This window comes from Sus scrofa, chromosome 8 (genome assembly GCF_000003025.6).
Source record: "Sus scrofa isolate TJ Tabasco breed Duroc chromosome 8, Sscrofa11.1, whole genome shotgun sequence".
NCBI lineage: Eukaryota > Metazoa > Chordata > Mammalia > Artiodactyla > Suidae > Sus > Sus scrofa.
In genome coordinates, this window is record NC_010450.4 from 82,844,227 (window position 1) to 82,862,825 (window position 18,599).

General features: G+C 40.2%; 1 protein-coding gene across 2 annotated transcripts in view; it reads right to left on the reverse strand.

Annotated features, from left to right (window-relative positions):
* Nucleotides 1-18,599, reverse strand: part of LOC100523624 (methylmalonic aciduria type A protein, mitochondrial) — a 99,756-nt gene that overhangs the window by 79,153 nt on the left and 2,004 nt on the right. For both annotated transcript variants that reach the window (XR_002346751.1, XM_021101542.1), the window contains exons 2-5: nt 7,169-7,672; nt 4,707-4,829; nt 1,812-1,982; nt 404-489 (exon numbers count right to left, since the gene is read on the reverse strand). Coding sequence is in view for 1 of the 2 variants with exons in the window: in XM_021101542.1 (XP_020957201.1) it covers nt 404-489; nt 1,812-1,982; nt 4,707-4,829; nt 7,169-7,613 (825 nt within the window). In the remaining variant the exon portion in view is untranslated. The remainder of the gene's footprint in view (nt 1-403; nt 490-1,811; nt 1,983-4,706; nt 4,830-7,168; nt 7,673-18,599) is intronic.

Genomic DNA, 18,599 nt, shown 5'->3' on the forward strand with positions numbered 1-18,599 from the left:
TCTACAACTCTGCTACACTATACAACTATACCACACTATACTCTACTACACTATACAACTATACTACACTATACTATACCATACTATACAACTATACTACAAACACCTCACAGCAATGGCCTCTTTGGGCTGGAGCCATCCCTGTATTTCATTTACTCCCACGTTACATGGGGGAAAAGCCTAAGTTGTATGATTAACTCAAGGTCATAAATTCTATTACTTAATAAGATGGGAAAAAATCAGAGAGAATATGCCTCCGACTCAGTTATTTCAGCCAATGTGAATGATGTTTCTTTCCTCACACTAATATCCACTTAATTTGCAAAAACACAACAATGGGAATTTTGTACTTTCAGAGATGTACACTCTGTATTTTGGGGGATGAAAAAGTCAAAATAATTACCTGCAATTCATCTCCTCCTGCTGGTGGCAGTAGTAAAACAAACATGTCAACCATGTCAGCAACAGCAAACTCTGATTGACCCACACCTGAAATTTTAAATCACAACCATACACTGAAATACTCACAGGAATGTGACTCTCTCCACTACCCTGACCATCACTTCCATTCGTGATCATTTACGCACTCAGGACCACACACTCAATGCGGTCCCACTTTAAACACCCACCTCTGAACAATGTCTTTTAAATGCCACTGTCCCTCCCCACCTTTCCTTCCCTCATTCCCTGGCGAGGCTCCGTGAACAGAGTTAGTACATGTGATTTTATGGTCCTCTTCTCCCCTGATTCTCCCACCTCCACCCAGGCAACTTTTCCTCCATTGGTCCTTGGGCGGCAGAGCTCCTGCTCTCTAGTCCCACCTTCTCACCCCCTGCCCTCAGGCTGCAGGCTCTACAGATCTCTGAACTGACCACTCAGCTCACTCCTGCCTCTGTGAGTGCCCTGTAGCCCATACTTAAGTCCAACTCTCCCTTAAGAACTCAGTTCAACTGTCATCTCCTCCTTGAAGTCTTCTCTGATCCCCCAAATCTGAGCCAGGCTGTGTCACAAACATTGATCACACAGTAATATAACAATCATCTCCCCGTGGGGATGGGAATTTCTTGGGGTTTCCTTTTCAATAGTTTCATTGTGTGTAACTCTGCAAGGACTATAAGATGAAATAAAACATGGCCTAGTATTTGAGATGTGCCCAACAACATTAATTTTCTTAAAGAATATTGTAGATATAAATAAAATGGGTATTATGTTAAAGCAGTGTTTCCAGAGGTCGTTCTAATGCTGATAGTTCTCCTCTAGCACTCAAAATACCACCTTGTATAACCCTTACCCAAACACAAGGCTCAGCTTCCTTTTCTTTAAGGATAAGGATCATAGGCTATATACGCATATCTCCTACAGAGTCTGAGCTTATATTTAACTACCTCTTTAGCAAATATCTGCTGAATGAACAAAATTAAATTGTCACTCATCTCTCTTTTTTCCCTTGGCCTTAACCCGCTACACCACAAGGGAGCTCTGTCACCCATCTTTATACAGCATCCATTATAAGGGCATTTTTTTTTTCCTTTTGTCTTTTTAGGGCTGCACCCATGGCATATGGAGGTTCCCAGGCTAGGGGTCGAATCGGAGCTGCTGCTGCCGGCCTATGCAACAGCCACAGCAACTCAGGATCCGAGCGGTGTCTGTTACCTACACCACAGCTCACGGCAATGCCGGATCCTTAACCCACTGAGCAAGGCCAGGGATCAAACCTGCATCCTCTTGGATACCAGTTGGGTTCGTTAACCACTGAGCCACGACGTAGTGTTAGGGCATTTTATTGCTCTGAAGTAGAAAAACACACTCACCTACGGTTTCAATAAGTATGATGTCATATCCCCCTCCTTCACACAACAGAATAGCTTCATTTGTGGTCCTTGTCACACCTCCTAAAGTACCTCTGGTAGGAGATGGCCTGATGTATGCATTCATATCTCTTGATAGCTCAGTCATTCGGGTTTTGTCACCTAAGAGTGATCCTAAAACACACAGTTACATTTTATAATCATGGAGCACCTGTAAGGGCCCATTCTCTACTAGCCAATTCCTAGGGAAGTGCTTTATCACATTTCTCCCAAGACCTCAAATTATATTTCACATTATTGAGCTTTTTCCCATGATATATACTATAATTATGCCATATTAATCTATCTTACACTTCAAGCTCCTCAAATCTGTAAAGGCTCCCACTGACTAGAGGTTCAAATCTAGATTCTTCAGCCTTGCATTAGAGGCTCGGAGAATGCAGCCTGCCTTACCTATACAATGTCAGTTTCCACTAACCTCCAAACTACCCTTCTATTCCCAGCTGGGGTGGTTTCTTTCCTGTCCTCCTAGTAATCCTGAATTGGTGATTATTCCCCCAGAGGAAATTTAGCAATATCTACAGATATTTATACTTGTCACAACTGGGGGGTAGGCTGTTTCTGACATCTGGTAGGTAGAGGCCAAGGATACTGCTAAGCATCCTTCAGTGTGCAGGACAGCTGCCCACAACAAAGAATGTGGGTACCAAGGTTGAGAAATTCTGCTTTCCTTTAAGTGCCTCATCTATAGGACCGTGTCTTATATATTTTGTACACTGAATGCTTATTCTCAATAGGCAATTGATGTAAGAAAAGTATGGAATAAAACTAGTGCTGTTTCAGGGTTTACTGCAGTCATCTGGCAAATATCAGTACCTGCAAATTCTAGAAGATTGAAAGCCCTGGAACTAGTGAAATTACTTTCTTTCCTTTAGCCATATACTAACATCTGAAAATGTAGTGCTCTTTTAATCTAAATTTTTATTTTCACTTTTGCTCAGGAGCTAACTTTTCCAAAGATGATGCTAAACATTGAGACGTTCCTTAAAGATATGATTTCCCCATTTTCTCTTCCCTTTTCCCTTATAATTCCAGTTTTGAGTTCTCATAGGTTCTAATTCTCATGCACACACCTACCACATAGCTCAACTATCTTATTTACTGTATATCAAACTTTGTTCTAAAGTAATTTTCTGGGTGAAATAATCTCTGTGTAAATCAACAATTTGCCAAAACTATACATTATTATCTTATAGACCCTAATGCATGAAAGTAAACCATTAGGAAATTACTCTCCCTTATGATTGACTTTGCAAATCCTAAACTGTTGACTGCAGACCCTTAGGAAGTGCTCCAAACCCCAGTGCAGGGAACCTATGACCAAAGCACAACAAGGACTGACTACAGGCTTCTCAAACTTTAATGGAATGTTATTTTTCAAATGTATGTACTGCTGCAAAGATAAGGTAGAAATAGGTTGTCCTGTTTATCCTTGTGTATTTTTTTTCTCTTTCAAAGTCTATGTATTCTGACCTGGGAAAAAGACCCTCATATTTGGTTTGAGAAAGGTTAGGAACCACATAGCTATGCAACTTGAATCAGATTATCTCATGGCATATCTCTGCTATTCTTACCTCAAGCTATTGTTTTCTTTTGCTACTCTAAAGTATTATGAAGTATTCTAGAGTATTACGAAGGCAGGGTATATGAAAAGGAGGGCCACTATTAAAAAATTCTTTGTCCAAGCACTTATCTTCAAAATTGTTCTCAGACTATAAATAAGACCTTAAACCTTGCAAGTATACATTTTATCATTATAGTGAATCAAAGACTGAATGTTCTCAGTTAAATTTCTCAATGAGTAGTAATAAGACTTGCTGTCCACCTCTATACTGGCCTAAAGCCCCTGAAATATAATTTGATACGCTTCACTGTTTTAGTATTAAACCCACAAAATATAAACCAGACCTTCCACCAGTCACCCTGAATCTCCCCTTTCAGAACACACATTACATTGCCTTGTGGCCTGAGTTCTTACTGTTTCCCTCATGAGATACAAAGCTCCATGAGGCCAAGAGGACCATGTCTTATTCACCATTAAACGACACAGTACCCTCCTTGCATAAGGCCTCCCCTATGGTAGGCATTGAAATCACTGTCATGTGAGATGCCTAAATCATAAAGAGGGGTAGGAGAAGAAAAACCTTTCCTGCGTATCTATATAGTATGCTTTATGTTTCCCTTAAAGGATCCTTTGGAGAACTAAGTTTATTCATTTTATCTCTGATGAGCTGCAAATTAAACTTTGAGTGACTGCATGACCTCAAATCAGTAAGTGATTGCTGAGCTCTGTGTGCAATGTCCTCAGCTAAGCGCTGCCGGGGAGCAGCAGCATATTACATGGGCCCTCTAAAAGCTTTCTGGTTAACCAAATGTGTAATATAAACAGGTGACCAGTTATGTGGCGTACGAAGTTTTTTTTTTTTAAGCTTAAGAGATGTTACAACAATATGAGGAAATTAATGAGTAAGAACCCACTTTCTGAAATGTGTAGAGGCTGATGCAGCCAGGAAAAACAACAGGAGGGAGGAGGCATTGAGGCTCAGGTGAGACAAAGGGATGAAATTTGCTTTGGATTATCTTCAACCGCTGGCCCCTGTTCTCCTGGTACCCAAGCTACTCCTGGGCAGCCCGTCAGCTAAGCTCCTCCAGAAAGCCCAGAGCCCCAGACCACCTCCCTCAGCTTCCACTGCACCCCTCAGGACTCCCTTCCATCACTGAGACCAAACTCCCAAGAGGTTAGAGACCACCTATCTATGCAAATTCTCACTAAAGTGTAACAGAGAGCAGCCTCATGAGCCCCTGCTCTGCGATTTACAAAGACTCAGCAATACTTACCACCACTGGTACAAGAAGAAGGATCCACAGCTAGCACAGATAATTTGTGCCCTCTCTCAGTAAGCATCTTTCCAAAATATTCTATAAAGGTTGATTTTCCAGCACCAGGAGGCCCAGACAAGCCTATGGTGGAAAGAGACCTTGTAATTTAATGAGGTAAATGAAATCAGCAGCATGATGAGTTCCATTAAAATAGTAAGACCATCTTCTATTTCTCCTAATTGATTAAAACCATCATTAATGTAGTTTAACATTTCCTAAAGTGGTAAATGAAAATCTACCTATTTATCTAGTTCCTGAGTAATCAGCATATACAGGAGGAAACAATTCTGAGGTCTGTATGTTCATCAAATTCACTTCTAAAAATTACAAAATGCGACTTGCCTTTTTACTGTAATGTAAACCTTTGGGGGCAGATTTCATTGCCTGTGTTGTTAATGTGCTGAATTTCTCCAACATTTGCCCACCTCTCATGATCAGGAATTATTCCACCCACCCCAATTCTGTTCATGCTATGTTCCCATTGGAAAAACAACTCATTATTCCAGAAATTCCCAGTGACTGAGAAAATAATTTTCTATTTATGAAAGGTACTTTTTTTTCAGCTCACCCATAACTCAAAGAAATAATATAAACTGAATCCTGGAAAAAAATTACCTTAATAAAGGCAGGAAATTCCCCTATGTGGAGTGTATGGCCAGTAAGAGCACAAACTCTGAAGCCAGTTGGCCAGTTCTCTATCTCTGCCTCCTTTGAGCTGTGTAATGTCGGGCAGGTCACTTAACCATCCTGTACCTGAGTATATGCTGCCGTAAAATGGATTTATATCAGGTTGTTGTAAGGATTAGATGAGTTAATTTGTAATATGTTTAGAACAGCACACAGCATCGAGAGATATATAACCATAAGCTCAATAAAGTTTATAAAACATAAGCACTTAGCTGCGACTGTATTCAAAAGGGCATATGATATACGGTATGCTTGGCTCCCTCCCACAAGTTTCAGAGCAGGTCTCTGTCTTAAAAATCTACATGGGTGCTGAATAAACATTTGTTGCCTTAAATTACGATGGTGATAAAATAACAGCAAAATGACCCAGGTTCATCTGGCCTCCTAAGGTCAAGATGGAAGAACCAGAGGAGAGCTGCAAATTTATGAGTTGCTGGTTAACTCCAGATATTTCTGGACATTCTCTCTTCAAAGATTCTCCAAAGCCTAATACGTAAACATTTCGTCATAACTGGAATTTCTCTTTGGGAGTCTGCTATTTCGCCTGTTTGCAATGCATAGAGATTGTTAACACCCAGAGTAGTGCTCTCAAAAAGAGTCCCCGCGGTGAGGGCAGAAGAATAAGACGTGTCAAAAATAAGTATCAGCAGGTGAGCTCTTTTTAAAGTTATCTTTAAAGCATTTAGGCCCCGTGACCCTAAAAACTAGGAGGTTCTAGGCCCCGTATTGCAAATAAACTGAGAGATAGAAGTCTAATGTAATGCCAGTCCATTTTTAAATATAGGTACTTATTCCTCACGAAGTTTCTGCATTTTGTCCACCACTTTAAGTTCTTTTTAGTAAGAAGGCTAGTTGGAACCACCTAGTTTGACATCAGGAAAAGTGCTCATTCTGCCCAGAACTGACCTGCCTAATTCCTTCTGGTCAAACATATCTAGATTGTTCGATAATGCACAATTTCAAAAGTATAGCAAGCTTATTTGCCATTACAGAAACAGGCCAACTGTTCAAGAAGTCAAGTGAACAGCTAATATTTTTAGACAGCAAATGAATATGGCCTCTTGTTTTTCAATACATTTTGGTATCAAGATGGCTGTGCTTAGAGCCAAGCCATTTCCAGAAACTCTTAATAAAAAAAGTATCTGAAAGAAATGAGATTTGCCTATAGAAAGACTAATGAAACACCTAAGAAGCAGAATTCTGAAATGTGATATGGATAACTACAGGTGGTAAACCACCACAACAGGGAATTCATTTTGGACTATTAACCAGAAGTTCTACTGAGAAAAAGGGGTAAATGGGTTAAAAGTTCTTCCTGGCCATGTTTCTATTCTGGGACCCACAGTAAGAATCCTGCCAAAATAGAAATCTCATATTATTCTCTTAAAATACTGAGCCTTGGTTCAAATGGTCATGGTATTTTTTCCCCCAACATAACAGGACTAATATTTGCAATGAATAGGCATTTAAAAATGTGAGAAAAAGAAATATATATATATATGTATATATATATATACACATTATATATGTATAGGTATAACTGGGTCATTTTACTGTACAGCAGAAACTGACAGAACATTGTAAATCAAATATAATTTTAAAAATTAAAAAAATAAAATTAATTTTAAGTTTCTTAAAGGAAAAAAAATCCTATTAGATCATAAACTATTTAGACCTACTTTAAAAGAAAGAATTTAGAAAAATATTTAGTGGGAAAAAAAAAAAAGACTGACCTACTCGAAATGCTAGTGGTTTTCCTTTATTTAATCTTTCTTGTTCTCTGTGGTAGACTAATACTTTCTGAAGAAGCACCTGGGCTAACTCTTTTTTCCGGCTGTGAGTTGATTCTATAAGAGTTATGGCCTCTGCTAAGCAGGCCCTTTGCCCTTGGATTAAACCAGTATAAAGTTTATCCACAAATCTTTGTTCTTTATCAGAAAGTCCTTCACTGTGTTCCTTTAAGGTTGTCTGAAGACATAATTTTCTCTTTAAATCATTAGACAGCAGCAGCCACTTTGTACAATGGAGTCCAAGAGAATTGAGTGGCCGAGCACACGGGATTCCTGATCCGAGATGAGTACTTGAGTGAAAGATGAAGTGGTAGCGTCGGAAAGGTGTTCTTAAAAGGCCTCTTAGGAAGTACCGATGAGGATGTTGGAGCAGTATGGAAACATTCATCTTGTTTGTAACCGAAGATGATGATGGACAGTCTTTGGTTCAATGTGATTTGTGACTCCCTAAGAGAAAGAAAAACATATTTTTCCCAGTTCTACGTATAACTAAGATACTGGAGTAGTGAGACTACAAGCTTAGTGTTTTCCTTAGATTCTAAAACACAACATAATCAAGGTTTTGGTTACACAAATGCGTAAACGTTTCTTCCCAAACACAAGAGGGAAGACTCCCTCCATGTCTGCAGTTAATATTCCAAGTAGCCCAATGGGGTTCCCTTGTGGTACAGTGGGTTAAGGATCCAGTGTTGTCACGGCAGCAGCTCAGGTTGCTGCTGTGGTGTGGGTTCAATTCCTGGCCTGGGAATGTCCACATGCTGCAGGCATGGACAAATCATGAAACTACTGCTCTGGTGTGACGTGCATGAACAAAAATTTCCTTTTAAACAAAAAATACACCAAACCCCCACCTCCATCCCATTTTCTCATGCTTATTTTCTTTGTCTACAGACCTTATATTCATCATAGAACAATTTCCTCAGATCAAATATATCTTATTTGGAAGCTCATTCAGAAGGTTAAAAAAAAAAATCCCTGTGATGTTGGCTTTTCATTCATTCTCCACAAAAGAAAGGTGATTAGAACTGCTGGTGATAAGGCCTAAGTTCAGATCCAAGTTTGTATTCAACAAACTTGCCTGCAACACAGACACACATGCAAAGAATGGCCTCGCATAAGCACACAAACCACCACCGCCACCACAAGCAGCCCTCATGTGAAATCAACTGTGAGGACTAGATCCAGTGTATGCCAAAGTACGTCAGAACCATCTGGATGTTTATTAAAAGTGCACGTTCCCCACGCAGGAATCAGAATCTCTGTGGAAAGCACACTAAAGTTTGAACCACTATGAAATTGGATGAGGGCCCTTTATTTAGAATGACTCATAGTCTCCCCTTCAGACTCTATGAGACCATGAAGTCCGACAGAGTCCCCTGAGAGACAGGACAGTGCAGAGGTCAGGAGCCTTGGCCACTCTGAGTCTCTGCCACTTAAGCTTTAATGACCTTGGGCAAGTTACTCAACCACTCTGGGCCTCAGCTTCCTTTTGAGTTAAGAGAATAGGCAAGAGGCTAGAAGAGCAGTGAGAACAAGAGTGAATCCATGTAAAAACAATGCCTGGCACTGAGTAAGAGTGAACACTAGCTGTTATTATTACGATACCAATTACATTAGCTGTTATTATTACACCAATTTATAAAACTTTAGTAAAAATTAGGTCATAGAGCTAGCTTCCAGTGGCAAACTAAAATTTACAAATGATACATTTAACCTACCCAGGTGGTCTTTTTGATTATTTGAAAACTTTAGTTTTTGAGTACCTGGTAGCACAATGAAATAAATTACCTTATTGCTCCAATGTACCTCTCTAAATTGTATTTCAAGGCCAGCATGAAATTAATTTTAGCTAAATAACGTTCCATTAGGAAAAAAGGGAAACATTTTAAGGGTTTTTTAATTGTTAGAATTATAACTGCTTCTCATTTTTCTCTTTGGGGGGGCAGGGGGCATTACGGCTTCCATCTGTACAAAATTAGTCTTATTCTAAGCAGATAATTGATTTATTTTAAAATAAAAATGTTTCTAAAAAACAATTTTAAAATATCCACTACAACCTTTCACACAAACACACAGAAAGACATTTTAAAAAAATTAAGGGATGCTCTATTCTGGAGGCCCTCTCTTTATAACATCTTTAGACACACTTCTCATCACCACCAGCACCACTGCCCCCAAACTGGATGCCCACAGGTCAGGCTCTTTTCTGAGCATGTACTATATTCCGGGTTCTAGGTCCCAGGCTAGGTTGTAAGAACAATGGTGATGAAAATGCTTTCGGTGGTGAAGACAATGACATTTTACTATGTCCCAGTCACTGTACTATAAGCTTCGATATTCATATTCCAAGGCTGCTGTAACAAATTCCCACAAACTGGGTGGATAAGACAAGAGAAATTTATCCTCTCATGGTTCTGGAGACCAGAAGTCAGAAATCAGTGTTAGCAGGGTATCACTCCCTCCAAAGGCTCTCAAAGGGGACTCTTCCTTACCACACCCAGCTTCTGGGAGCACTAGGCACTCCTCAGCTCACAGCTGCATCGCTCCATTCTCTCCTGTCTTCAAAGGGCTACTCTTCTCTCTCCTCTGTGTGAACATTTGTTGTTGAATTGGGCCCATTTCCGCATCCAAGGTGATCTCAGCTCAAGAGCCATCTGCAGAGACCCTTTCTTCAAATAAAGTCACATCCTCAAGTTCCAGGGATTTAGGACATGGACATGTTTTTTCAGAGGCCCCATTCAATTCACTCACCTCCTTAGGTGGGCTACCTCATTACTCACCCTAGATATTATCTCACCCAGCCCAGCACTTCAACAGCTCACAGAAGAAACACCATGTCCAAAGAAAGAACAATGTGCTGTGGGAACAGTCAAGATTATAGCAACCCTCGCCGGGGAGAAGGTTCAGGGTGTGGAGGAATAACTGTCAGGGCTGAATCTGAAAGGGTAAATAAGGTGAGGAAGGATGAGGGAGGCTTTCTAGGCTGAGAACATACTTGCACAGAGGCCGAGCTGGAACCTGGTGATAGGAAATGAGGCCAAGTCAGGATGTAAACTGAGGCCAAGGAAGTGGATTTTGTCCTGCTGGTAGGGAAGAAATGACGGAGGCGTTTATGGAGGTGAGTGACTCATCAACTCTGGTTTTTAGGAGATAACCTAGGAGCAGTGTGGAGAAGTCCAGGGCGTCCAGACCCTGGTAACATACAGCCTAGCCTAGAAAACCCTAGCAAAGACCCAACGGAGATGATGAGGACTTGGACAAAGGCAAGGCGTTAAGGGCTGGAAAAGAGAAGCCAGATTCAAGACCCTCCTGTCCATGGGAGGATCCCCAAAGCCTGCCATGGAGCTGGCACATTGCAATTATTAAAAAAAAAAAAAAAAAAAAAAAAAAAAGCTAATCTGATCTTATTTAATTTCCCTCTTGCCTGTCACTCAAGAGTTTATGAATCATTTTCAAATACTTCACTTTTTTCTCCCAGACAATCCACGAGAACAGGTGGACAGTCATTATTCTCATTTAATAAGGGGAAACCAAGAGTGAGGTAGGTTACTACAGTCATAGCCAGCGGCAGAGCGAGGACTCAAACCCAGGGCTGTTGACTCTCTGTGGCATTTTTTCTTAATAAATTTAAAATAAAGGAGAGGTCTTTTGGCCAAAAGAAATAGATACTAGTAGTTCTGTCCCTCTCAAAGAGGTGAGAAGCATTTTCATGGTACAGTGATGGTGGCAGCATTAGAAAGAGCCAAAGAACAGAGAAAGAGAAAATAACCAGGATACAGAACATTTTTATTACCAACCCAGTCCCTTTTTCCCATGCAGGAGATGCTATCATATGTAGTCTAAGAAAAAATTAGAAGTATTTAAAATATACCCTTTGTCCTATCACAGCTATCTCTTGTTATCCACCAAAGTTATGTTCAAAAAAGAATACATTCAGAGAAAGAAAGAAACAAGGTTACAAAGCATTCATTCAACAAATATTTGAGCATCTACTACATGCCATGCAATAATCTAGCACTGAGGGTGCAACAATGATCAAATAAAGTTCTTGCCCCATGAAGCCAACATCCTGATAAGGGAAGACAGACATGAGATATATAAATAAGAAGGCCAGTGTGGCTGGACCAGAATGAACAAGAGGAAGTGTACAAGAGAAGGCCAAAGAGGGGATCAGACACAGGGCCTCAGGGATGACTGGAAGGACTTTGACTTTGAATGAGAGGGGAAGCCATGAGACAGAGGAGAACCTGATCTGACTTCTGTTTTGAAGGAATCTGATGGGGATTCAAAAAAAGAAACAGGAAGGCCAGCTAAGAGATTACTGCAATAATGCAGATGGGATGACAGGAACGTGGACCAGGTCGGGTGGTGACAGACTCTGGATGAATTCTGTAGGACCTGCTGATGAATGGGACATGGGATGGGAAAGAGAACAGTCAAGGATGAGGCACAGGTTTTATCCTGAACCACAGCAAAGATGGAGCTGCCCTTTAATGAGCTGGGGAAGACTGCAGGAGGTGAGGTTGAAGGTAAGGTCAGGCATTCAGCTTCAGATACATTAAGCTTAAGATGCTTAAGAAATATCCAAGTGGGATCTGGAGTAGGCAGTTGCATTTAGCAGTCTCAAGAAGAGGCCAGAGCTGAGGTATATATTTGAGACTCATCAATGTTTAAGTGTCATTTAAATCCAGGAGACCATATGAGATTACCAAGAGTAAATGGAGATAAAGAGGTGGTGTGACTCCTTTTTTCAAAAAATTTTACACACAGAAGGAAAAAGTCAAAGTATTATGGTGCTTGTATGTTGTTTTTTGGCTGATCATTCTGTTTCTGTTTTTTTTTTTTTTGTCTTTTGTCTTTTCAGGGCCGCACCCGTGGCACATGGAGGTTCCCAGGCTAGGGGTCTAATTGGAGAAACAGCTACTGGCCTACACCACAGCCACAGCAATGCAGGATCCGAGCCATGTCTGAGACCTACACCACAGTTCACAGCAACGCAAGCTCCTTAACCCAGTGAGCAAGGCCAGGGATTGAACATGCAACGTCATAGTTCCTAGTCGGATTCATTTCCTCTACACAATGGTGGGAACTCCATTTCTTATTTTTTTAAAAGAAGTATATGTTACTGTGGTAGGCTGGTTTATGGCCCCACAAAGATGTCCATATTCTAATCTGTGGAATTTGTGATTGTTCTGTTATATGCCAAAGGGGAATTAAAGTTGAAGATGGAATTAAGGTTGCTAATCAGCTGACCTTAAAAGTAAAGATTAGCCTGAATCATCCAGGTGGATCCAATGTAATCAGCAAGGTCTTTAAAATAAAAGGAGACAGAGAAGAGTGATGTCCTGTGAGGAGGACTCAATCCTCCCTTGTTGGCTTTGAAGATGTAGTACAAGAGCCACAAGCCAGCCATAGAATGCAGGCAGTCTCTAACAGCTGGAAAAGACAAAACACAATTGCCCCCTAGAGTTCCCAGGACTGAACTAAGGCTACTAATGCCTTGATTTTAGTTCAATGAGACCCATGTCAGACTTCAGACCTCCAAAACTGTAAGATAATAATTGTGTGTTGCTTTAAGCCAGTTTGTGGTGATTTGTTATAGTGGCAAAACCAATACAGTTGCTATAGTTTGTGTTTTTTTTAACCTTTTTTAAAGTTAAAATTTAGAAGTTTTATAATTTTAATGAGAAATGTTTAATTCATGTTTTAATTTGTAACTGTCGTAATCAGTAACTTGCTTCCTACTGCAGTTAGATTTCTTCGTAACATGAGAAGCAAACGAGTCCTTAACCAGTTATTGGACCATCAGTATTACATTCAATGTATATTTACATGTCAATTTCTAAACTAGACATCAAATTAGCATATGTACTCAAAAACCTAGTAAATTATTTGCAAAGTGAAAAAAATGATAATCGTATTTTAGCTACAATTCTCTGCACAGAGATTCTATCAGAATCATCGTATTAAAATTTGAAGTTCAAAAGCACTCTGAAATAATGTGATGCATATGGGCTAGTGACCATTTGTGAGCATGGAGGATTTTTTCTTAACCATCTCTATGTTGTAATATAATTTAGGTATCCAGAATGCATACCTTTCACTTTCTACCTGACAAACACCTGCTAAGTTTAAATATCACCTCTTCTAAGACACACCTTCCCCACCTTTCCAGACAATCAACTGTTCTATCTTCAATGCTCCACAGCCTTTTATTCACAACTCAAAGTTTCTGTCCTCTTGTTCTCTAATTTCTCCATGTACAGACCTCCCCTGCCCCATTCTCACTACTCGTTGCAGTTGATGATCCTCCCAGAGAAAGGACAATATCTTATTCCTTATTTCCTCAGTATCTATCTAACACAGTGATTGCCACATGGTAGCTTATTTATTTTTTTCTAAGGCTCATGAATAGACACTCTATCTACTTCATGTTGATCTAATGTAATACAAAGAAAAATCTGAGCAACACTCTCATTTTTTTTTTCTTTTTAGGGCCGCATCCTTGGCATATGGAAGTTCCCAGGCTAGGGGTCAAATCTGAGCTGCAGCTGGCGGCTTACACCATAGCCAGAGCCACAGCCGCAGCAACACAGGTTCCGAGCAGCATCTGTGACTTCCATTGCACCTCCCAGCAAAGCATGATCCTTAACACACTGAGCAGGGCCAGGGATTGAACCCACAACCTCATGGATACTAGCTGGGTTCATTATCACTGAGCCACAATAGGAACTCCCAAGTTTGAGTAACAGTCTTAACCTGTGTGATCTGAGTTTCACTAAAAACATCCTATCTTCTAAGTTCCCCATTTTGAATCAAAGGCCCCCCCCCTTTTTTTTTTTGTATTTTTGCTATTTCTTGGGCTGCTCCTGCGGCATATGGAGATTCCCAGGCTAGGGGTCTAATCGGAACCATAGCCACCAGCCTACACCAGAGCCACAGCAACACGGGATCCGAGCCGCGTCTGCAACCTGCACCACAGCTCACGGCAACGCCAGATCGTCAACCCACTGAGCAAGGGCAGGGACCGAACCCGCAACCTCACGGTTCCTAGTCGGATTCGTTAACCACTGCACCACGATGGGAACTCCAAAGCACCTTTGACATTTAACTAACCTTCCCAAACAGAAAAACATACAGATAAGTTTGTAAGGGATCAAAGCCCAGTAACAAGAGCATTACTAGATGAAAATATGTCCACTTATAACAATGCAAACAGTTTTCCCAAAATAACTAAAACATCAGTATTACATTCAATGTATATTTACATGTCAATTTCTAAATTAGACATCAAATTAGCATATGTACTCAAAATAAATAGTATATAAATTTTGCTCCAACATTTAGGAATAGGGATTTCTTACAATTTAATTGCAGTCTTTCTCAATAGATCTATGCCAACTATCTGAGAAGCTTATGGTTTACTCTGCAGGGTTTATCACAATTTGAGATTGTGAAGTTCCCCATCCTTTGATGCCAAAAGAAATCTTAAAAAGCCTTTAAATGAAAAGAAAGAGCCAGGAAAAGGATACCATTTTACGTCACTCTTTTCCTAAAACCAAAAGGCTATTTAGGTGTATGTAATTTTCAGATTTTATACTTTCAAATCTCTTCCTGAGGGCTGATTTTCTTGGTGCCGCCAAACCTTCTGGACTATCTGAATAGCAGAGCAGCAGCTGCTACTTTTTATTGAATGTTTACTATGTGTGAGCTATTATGCATGCATTTCCTCAGCTAAGCCTCACAACAGACGAGATTTTATTTTACAGGTGAGGCTCATCAGGTTAGGTTGATTGGTTGAGGCCTCACAGTGGCAGAATTTGTGAAGTACTATGGATTTCATAAATCCAGAGCTATATGGTATCAACTCTGGACTGTATAAAAAGAGGAGTGGTGTCATGTCACATTAAAGGAACACCAAATAACCCTTCACATCTGAGTATGAAATGATTATGGCAGGCTGTTTTATCTTCATTTTGTTTCTTTTTCTTTCTCTTTTTTTTCCCTTAGGCCCAAATGAAATATTAGTTTACCTTTTCTGTGCAAACCTTATCAGAAGGAGATCCCAATAATGGATTATGTGACAAAATAGACCAAATTTCTAAAAATTTTAAATGTTGTCTTGTTCAATCCACAGAGTAATTCACACCTGATAACTAAGTGCATAACAAACATAAACCCACTAATTTAACCAATCAACCTGATTTTAAAGTTCATAAATTTTTAAAAAGTCAGCATTGTCAGAGCTCCTTTCTGCCCTTATTTCCATGTCACAGGCAGAACACACCAAGTCTACCAGGGGGGCAAAATCATGCAGGTAGGGAGAAGGACATCCCACCTGCTCATGTAACTAAGCACCTTTTCCTTCTTTCTTACAGAAAGAAATCAAAGAACTTGGCCAATAATTAAGTCAAACTGTTTCAGTGAGTCTTACGCATCCTAAGAGTACGGTGTCATTCTACAATTTTAAGCTGAGCACTAACAAAACAGAAATTCTGCAGCATTTACAACACTTAGTAAGGTACCTCAAGCACTGCCATTCCTAATAAACCAGAATGTCAACTTATTAATATATAATGAACAACATCAAGTGGGCAAAGGTAATGAAAAGGGTTGGTAAGTGCAACCCTCCCCTGTAAGAAGGTTCATATGACAGCAGCATTTTAAGTCACTTGTTTTCCTCCAAAATAACTTGTATATCCATTTATTCTCTCCACCATCATGCCCACATTTCTCTGCAATAGCTTTCAAACTTTGATCTCTTCAATACATTTCTATCAATCAACACTCAGGCATTGTAACTGAAACAAAAGTTTCACAAAACATTACTTACATGTGATAAAATCTTTTTTTCTTTTCTTTTTTTTTTTTTTTTTGCCTTTTTTCTAGGGCCGCTCCCTCGGCATATGGAGGTTCCCAGGCTAGGGATCTAATCAGAGCTGTAGCCACCGGCCTATGCCACAGCCACAGCAACTCGGGATCCGAGCCGCATCTGCGACCCACACCACAGCTCACAGCAACACCGGATCGTTAACCCACTGAGCAAGGGCAGGGATCCAACCCAAAACCTCATGGTTCCTAGTCAGATTCGTTAACCACTGCACCACGATGGGAACTGCTTTTCTATTTTTTTTTTCTTAAAATGCAGATTACAATCTACCAATGGGCACAACCTACTAAAGCCATTTCTATGGCCATTATTAACTCACCCTCCATAGTACCACTTATCCTCATAAAATGTAAATCTGACTATTACTCACTGCTTAAAATATTTAAAAGTTCCCTCTGCTTTATCTTTGTTTGTTTTTGCTTTTCTTAGGGCCATATCCTCAAAATATGGAAGTTCCCAGGCTAGGTGTCGAATCGGAGCTACACCACAGCTCAAAGCAACGCCAGATCCCTGACCCTTTGACCGAGGCCAGAGATCAAACCTGCATCCTCACCGATTCTCGTCAGGTTTGTTTCTGCTTCACAACAGGCACTCCCTGCTTTAATCTAGTTAAAAAGGTTGTTTTTTTTTTCCCCCCTGTAATTCATTCATTCATTCAGCAACGATTTATTTAGAATCTAATATATGCTAGGCATTCTGCTAAGCCTTGGAAGGCACTGGCATACAGGTCCAACGTGGCTCCTAACATTATGAAGTTTCCAATCCAGCCAAGACACTCATTACATAAATATTTCATACTCTTTTGAGTGTTCTTATCCACCTCTCCAATTTAATTCATCCTCCACTTTTACCATATTGCTGTAACTATTCTGATCTGTACACAGATCCTGGCAAAATCCCCTCTTTGGACATCCTGGCCTTTGTCCAGGATGTTCCTCCTGAATGCAATACCTTAAGCATCTCACAAATTTCTTCTCAGCCCTCAAGAGTCAACACAAGAGTCTCCTCCTCTATAAACAGTTCCCTGGCCTCCTTTCCACACCCCTTTGGTCATCATGTCTATCTCTTGTCATCATGAACAGGTCACATCCCTCTATTAGAGTGCTGATCACATTGTTCTGTGACTATTTTTGGCAGCACCTGCAGCATGAGGAAGTTCCGGGACCAGGGATCAAACCCGTGCCCAACAGTGTCAATGCTAAATCGTCAGACCACCAGAGAACTCCTATGACTACTTTTTTTTTTTTAGGGCCATAGCCAAGGCAAATGGAGGTTCCCAGGCTAGGGGTCTAACTGAAGTTGTACCTACTGGCCTACACCACAGCAACACAGGATCCTTAACCCACTGAGCAAGGCCAAACCTACATCCTCATGGATGCTAGTCAGATTTGTTAACCGCTGAGCCGCGATGGGAACTCCTATGACCACTTTTTAAGATGTCAGCCTTGCCTAGACTGAGCTACTGTTGTACCCACAGCAGTTTGTTCATCACAGAATGAGTGAATGTATAATTTTGTATGGGTCAATAACTCCATTATTGATTACTCAGTTGACCCTTGTTTGAAAACGTACATTTTTCTAGATTTTACAGTACAAATATAGTTTTAGAACTTCCTTCTTAAAGTCTAATTTCAACATATGGATGTTTTCCTTCATTAAAAATCTCAGCAGCAGCCAGTCTAACCTGAGATATTTGTCTTGAAATTGACCCAATGAATATTCTCCATTCAATAACTACTCTGGCAAGTAAAAGCGTGCAGGATTTCCAAAATCAATACATTAGGTCAGTGTCTGAGGCACAGCGAGGTTCACAACAGGCAAAACAGTGTAACACCACGTGTTTTCATTTCTCAGTGCTAATCACTTCTGATGTGAAGATAAAACTGTCAGACGCCATCAATGTTTACCATCTCCCTCCACCCAACAGAAGGCTTTACTTTCTCCTTTTCAAATAATTTCAGCAAACTTTGGTAGAGAAGAATGATTTTTTAAACAAGAAACTTTTAAATAGGTCATTGTTATATAAGAGTAATAAAGAACACATTCTGAATTCATTCGGGGAATATTCTAAAGTTCTCTGTCCACTTTACCTCTTATCACTTTCCAGGTTAAGACTTAAGATTTCCCAAAGTATACTTTTAGGTTTCAATCTTTGGGGGAAGTCTCGATTTTTCACAATTCCATTACCCATCAATGTCTTGATTCATTTCCGCTGCTACTAGCCGAGTTCAAATCTGAAAAAGTCTAACTAAGGGGCTCTGAGACTAGCTATGGGACCTGGGCAATTTCTACTACTCACCATATGAAAATATGAAGACCTACACCTCAGGGTCATAGTAAGTACAAATGAAATAGTATTCAGGAGAGGGCCTGGCATCAAGCAGGAGCTAATCAACTGTAAGGAACCTTCTTTTCTCTTTCTCTCCTCCCCTCTCCAGTCCTCCATCTTCGACTTCACAGCAGACTCATACTGAACTGTTAATG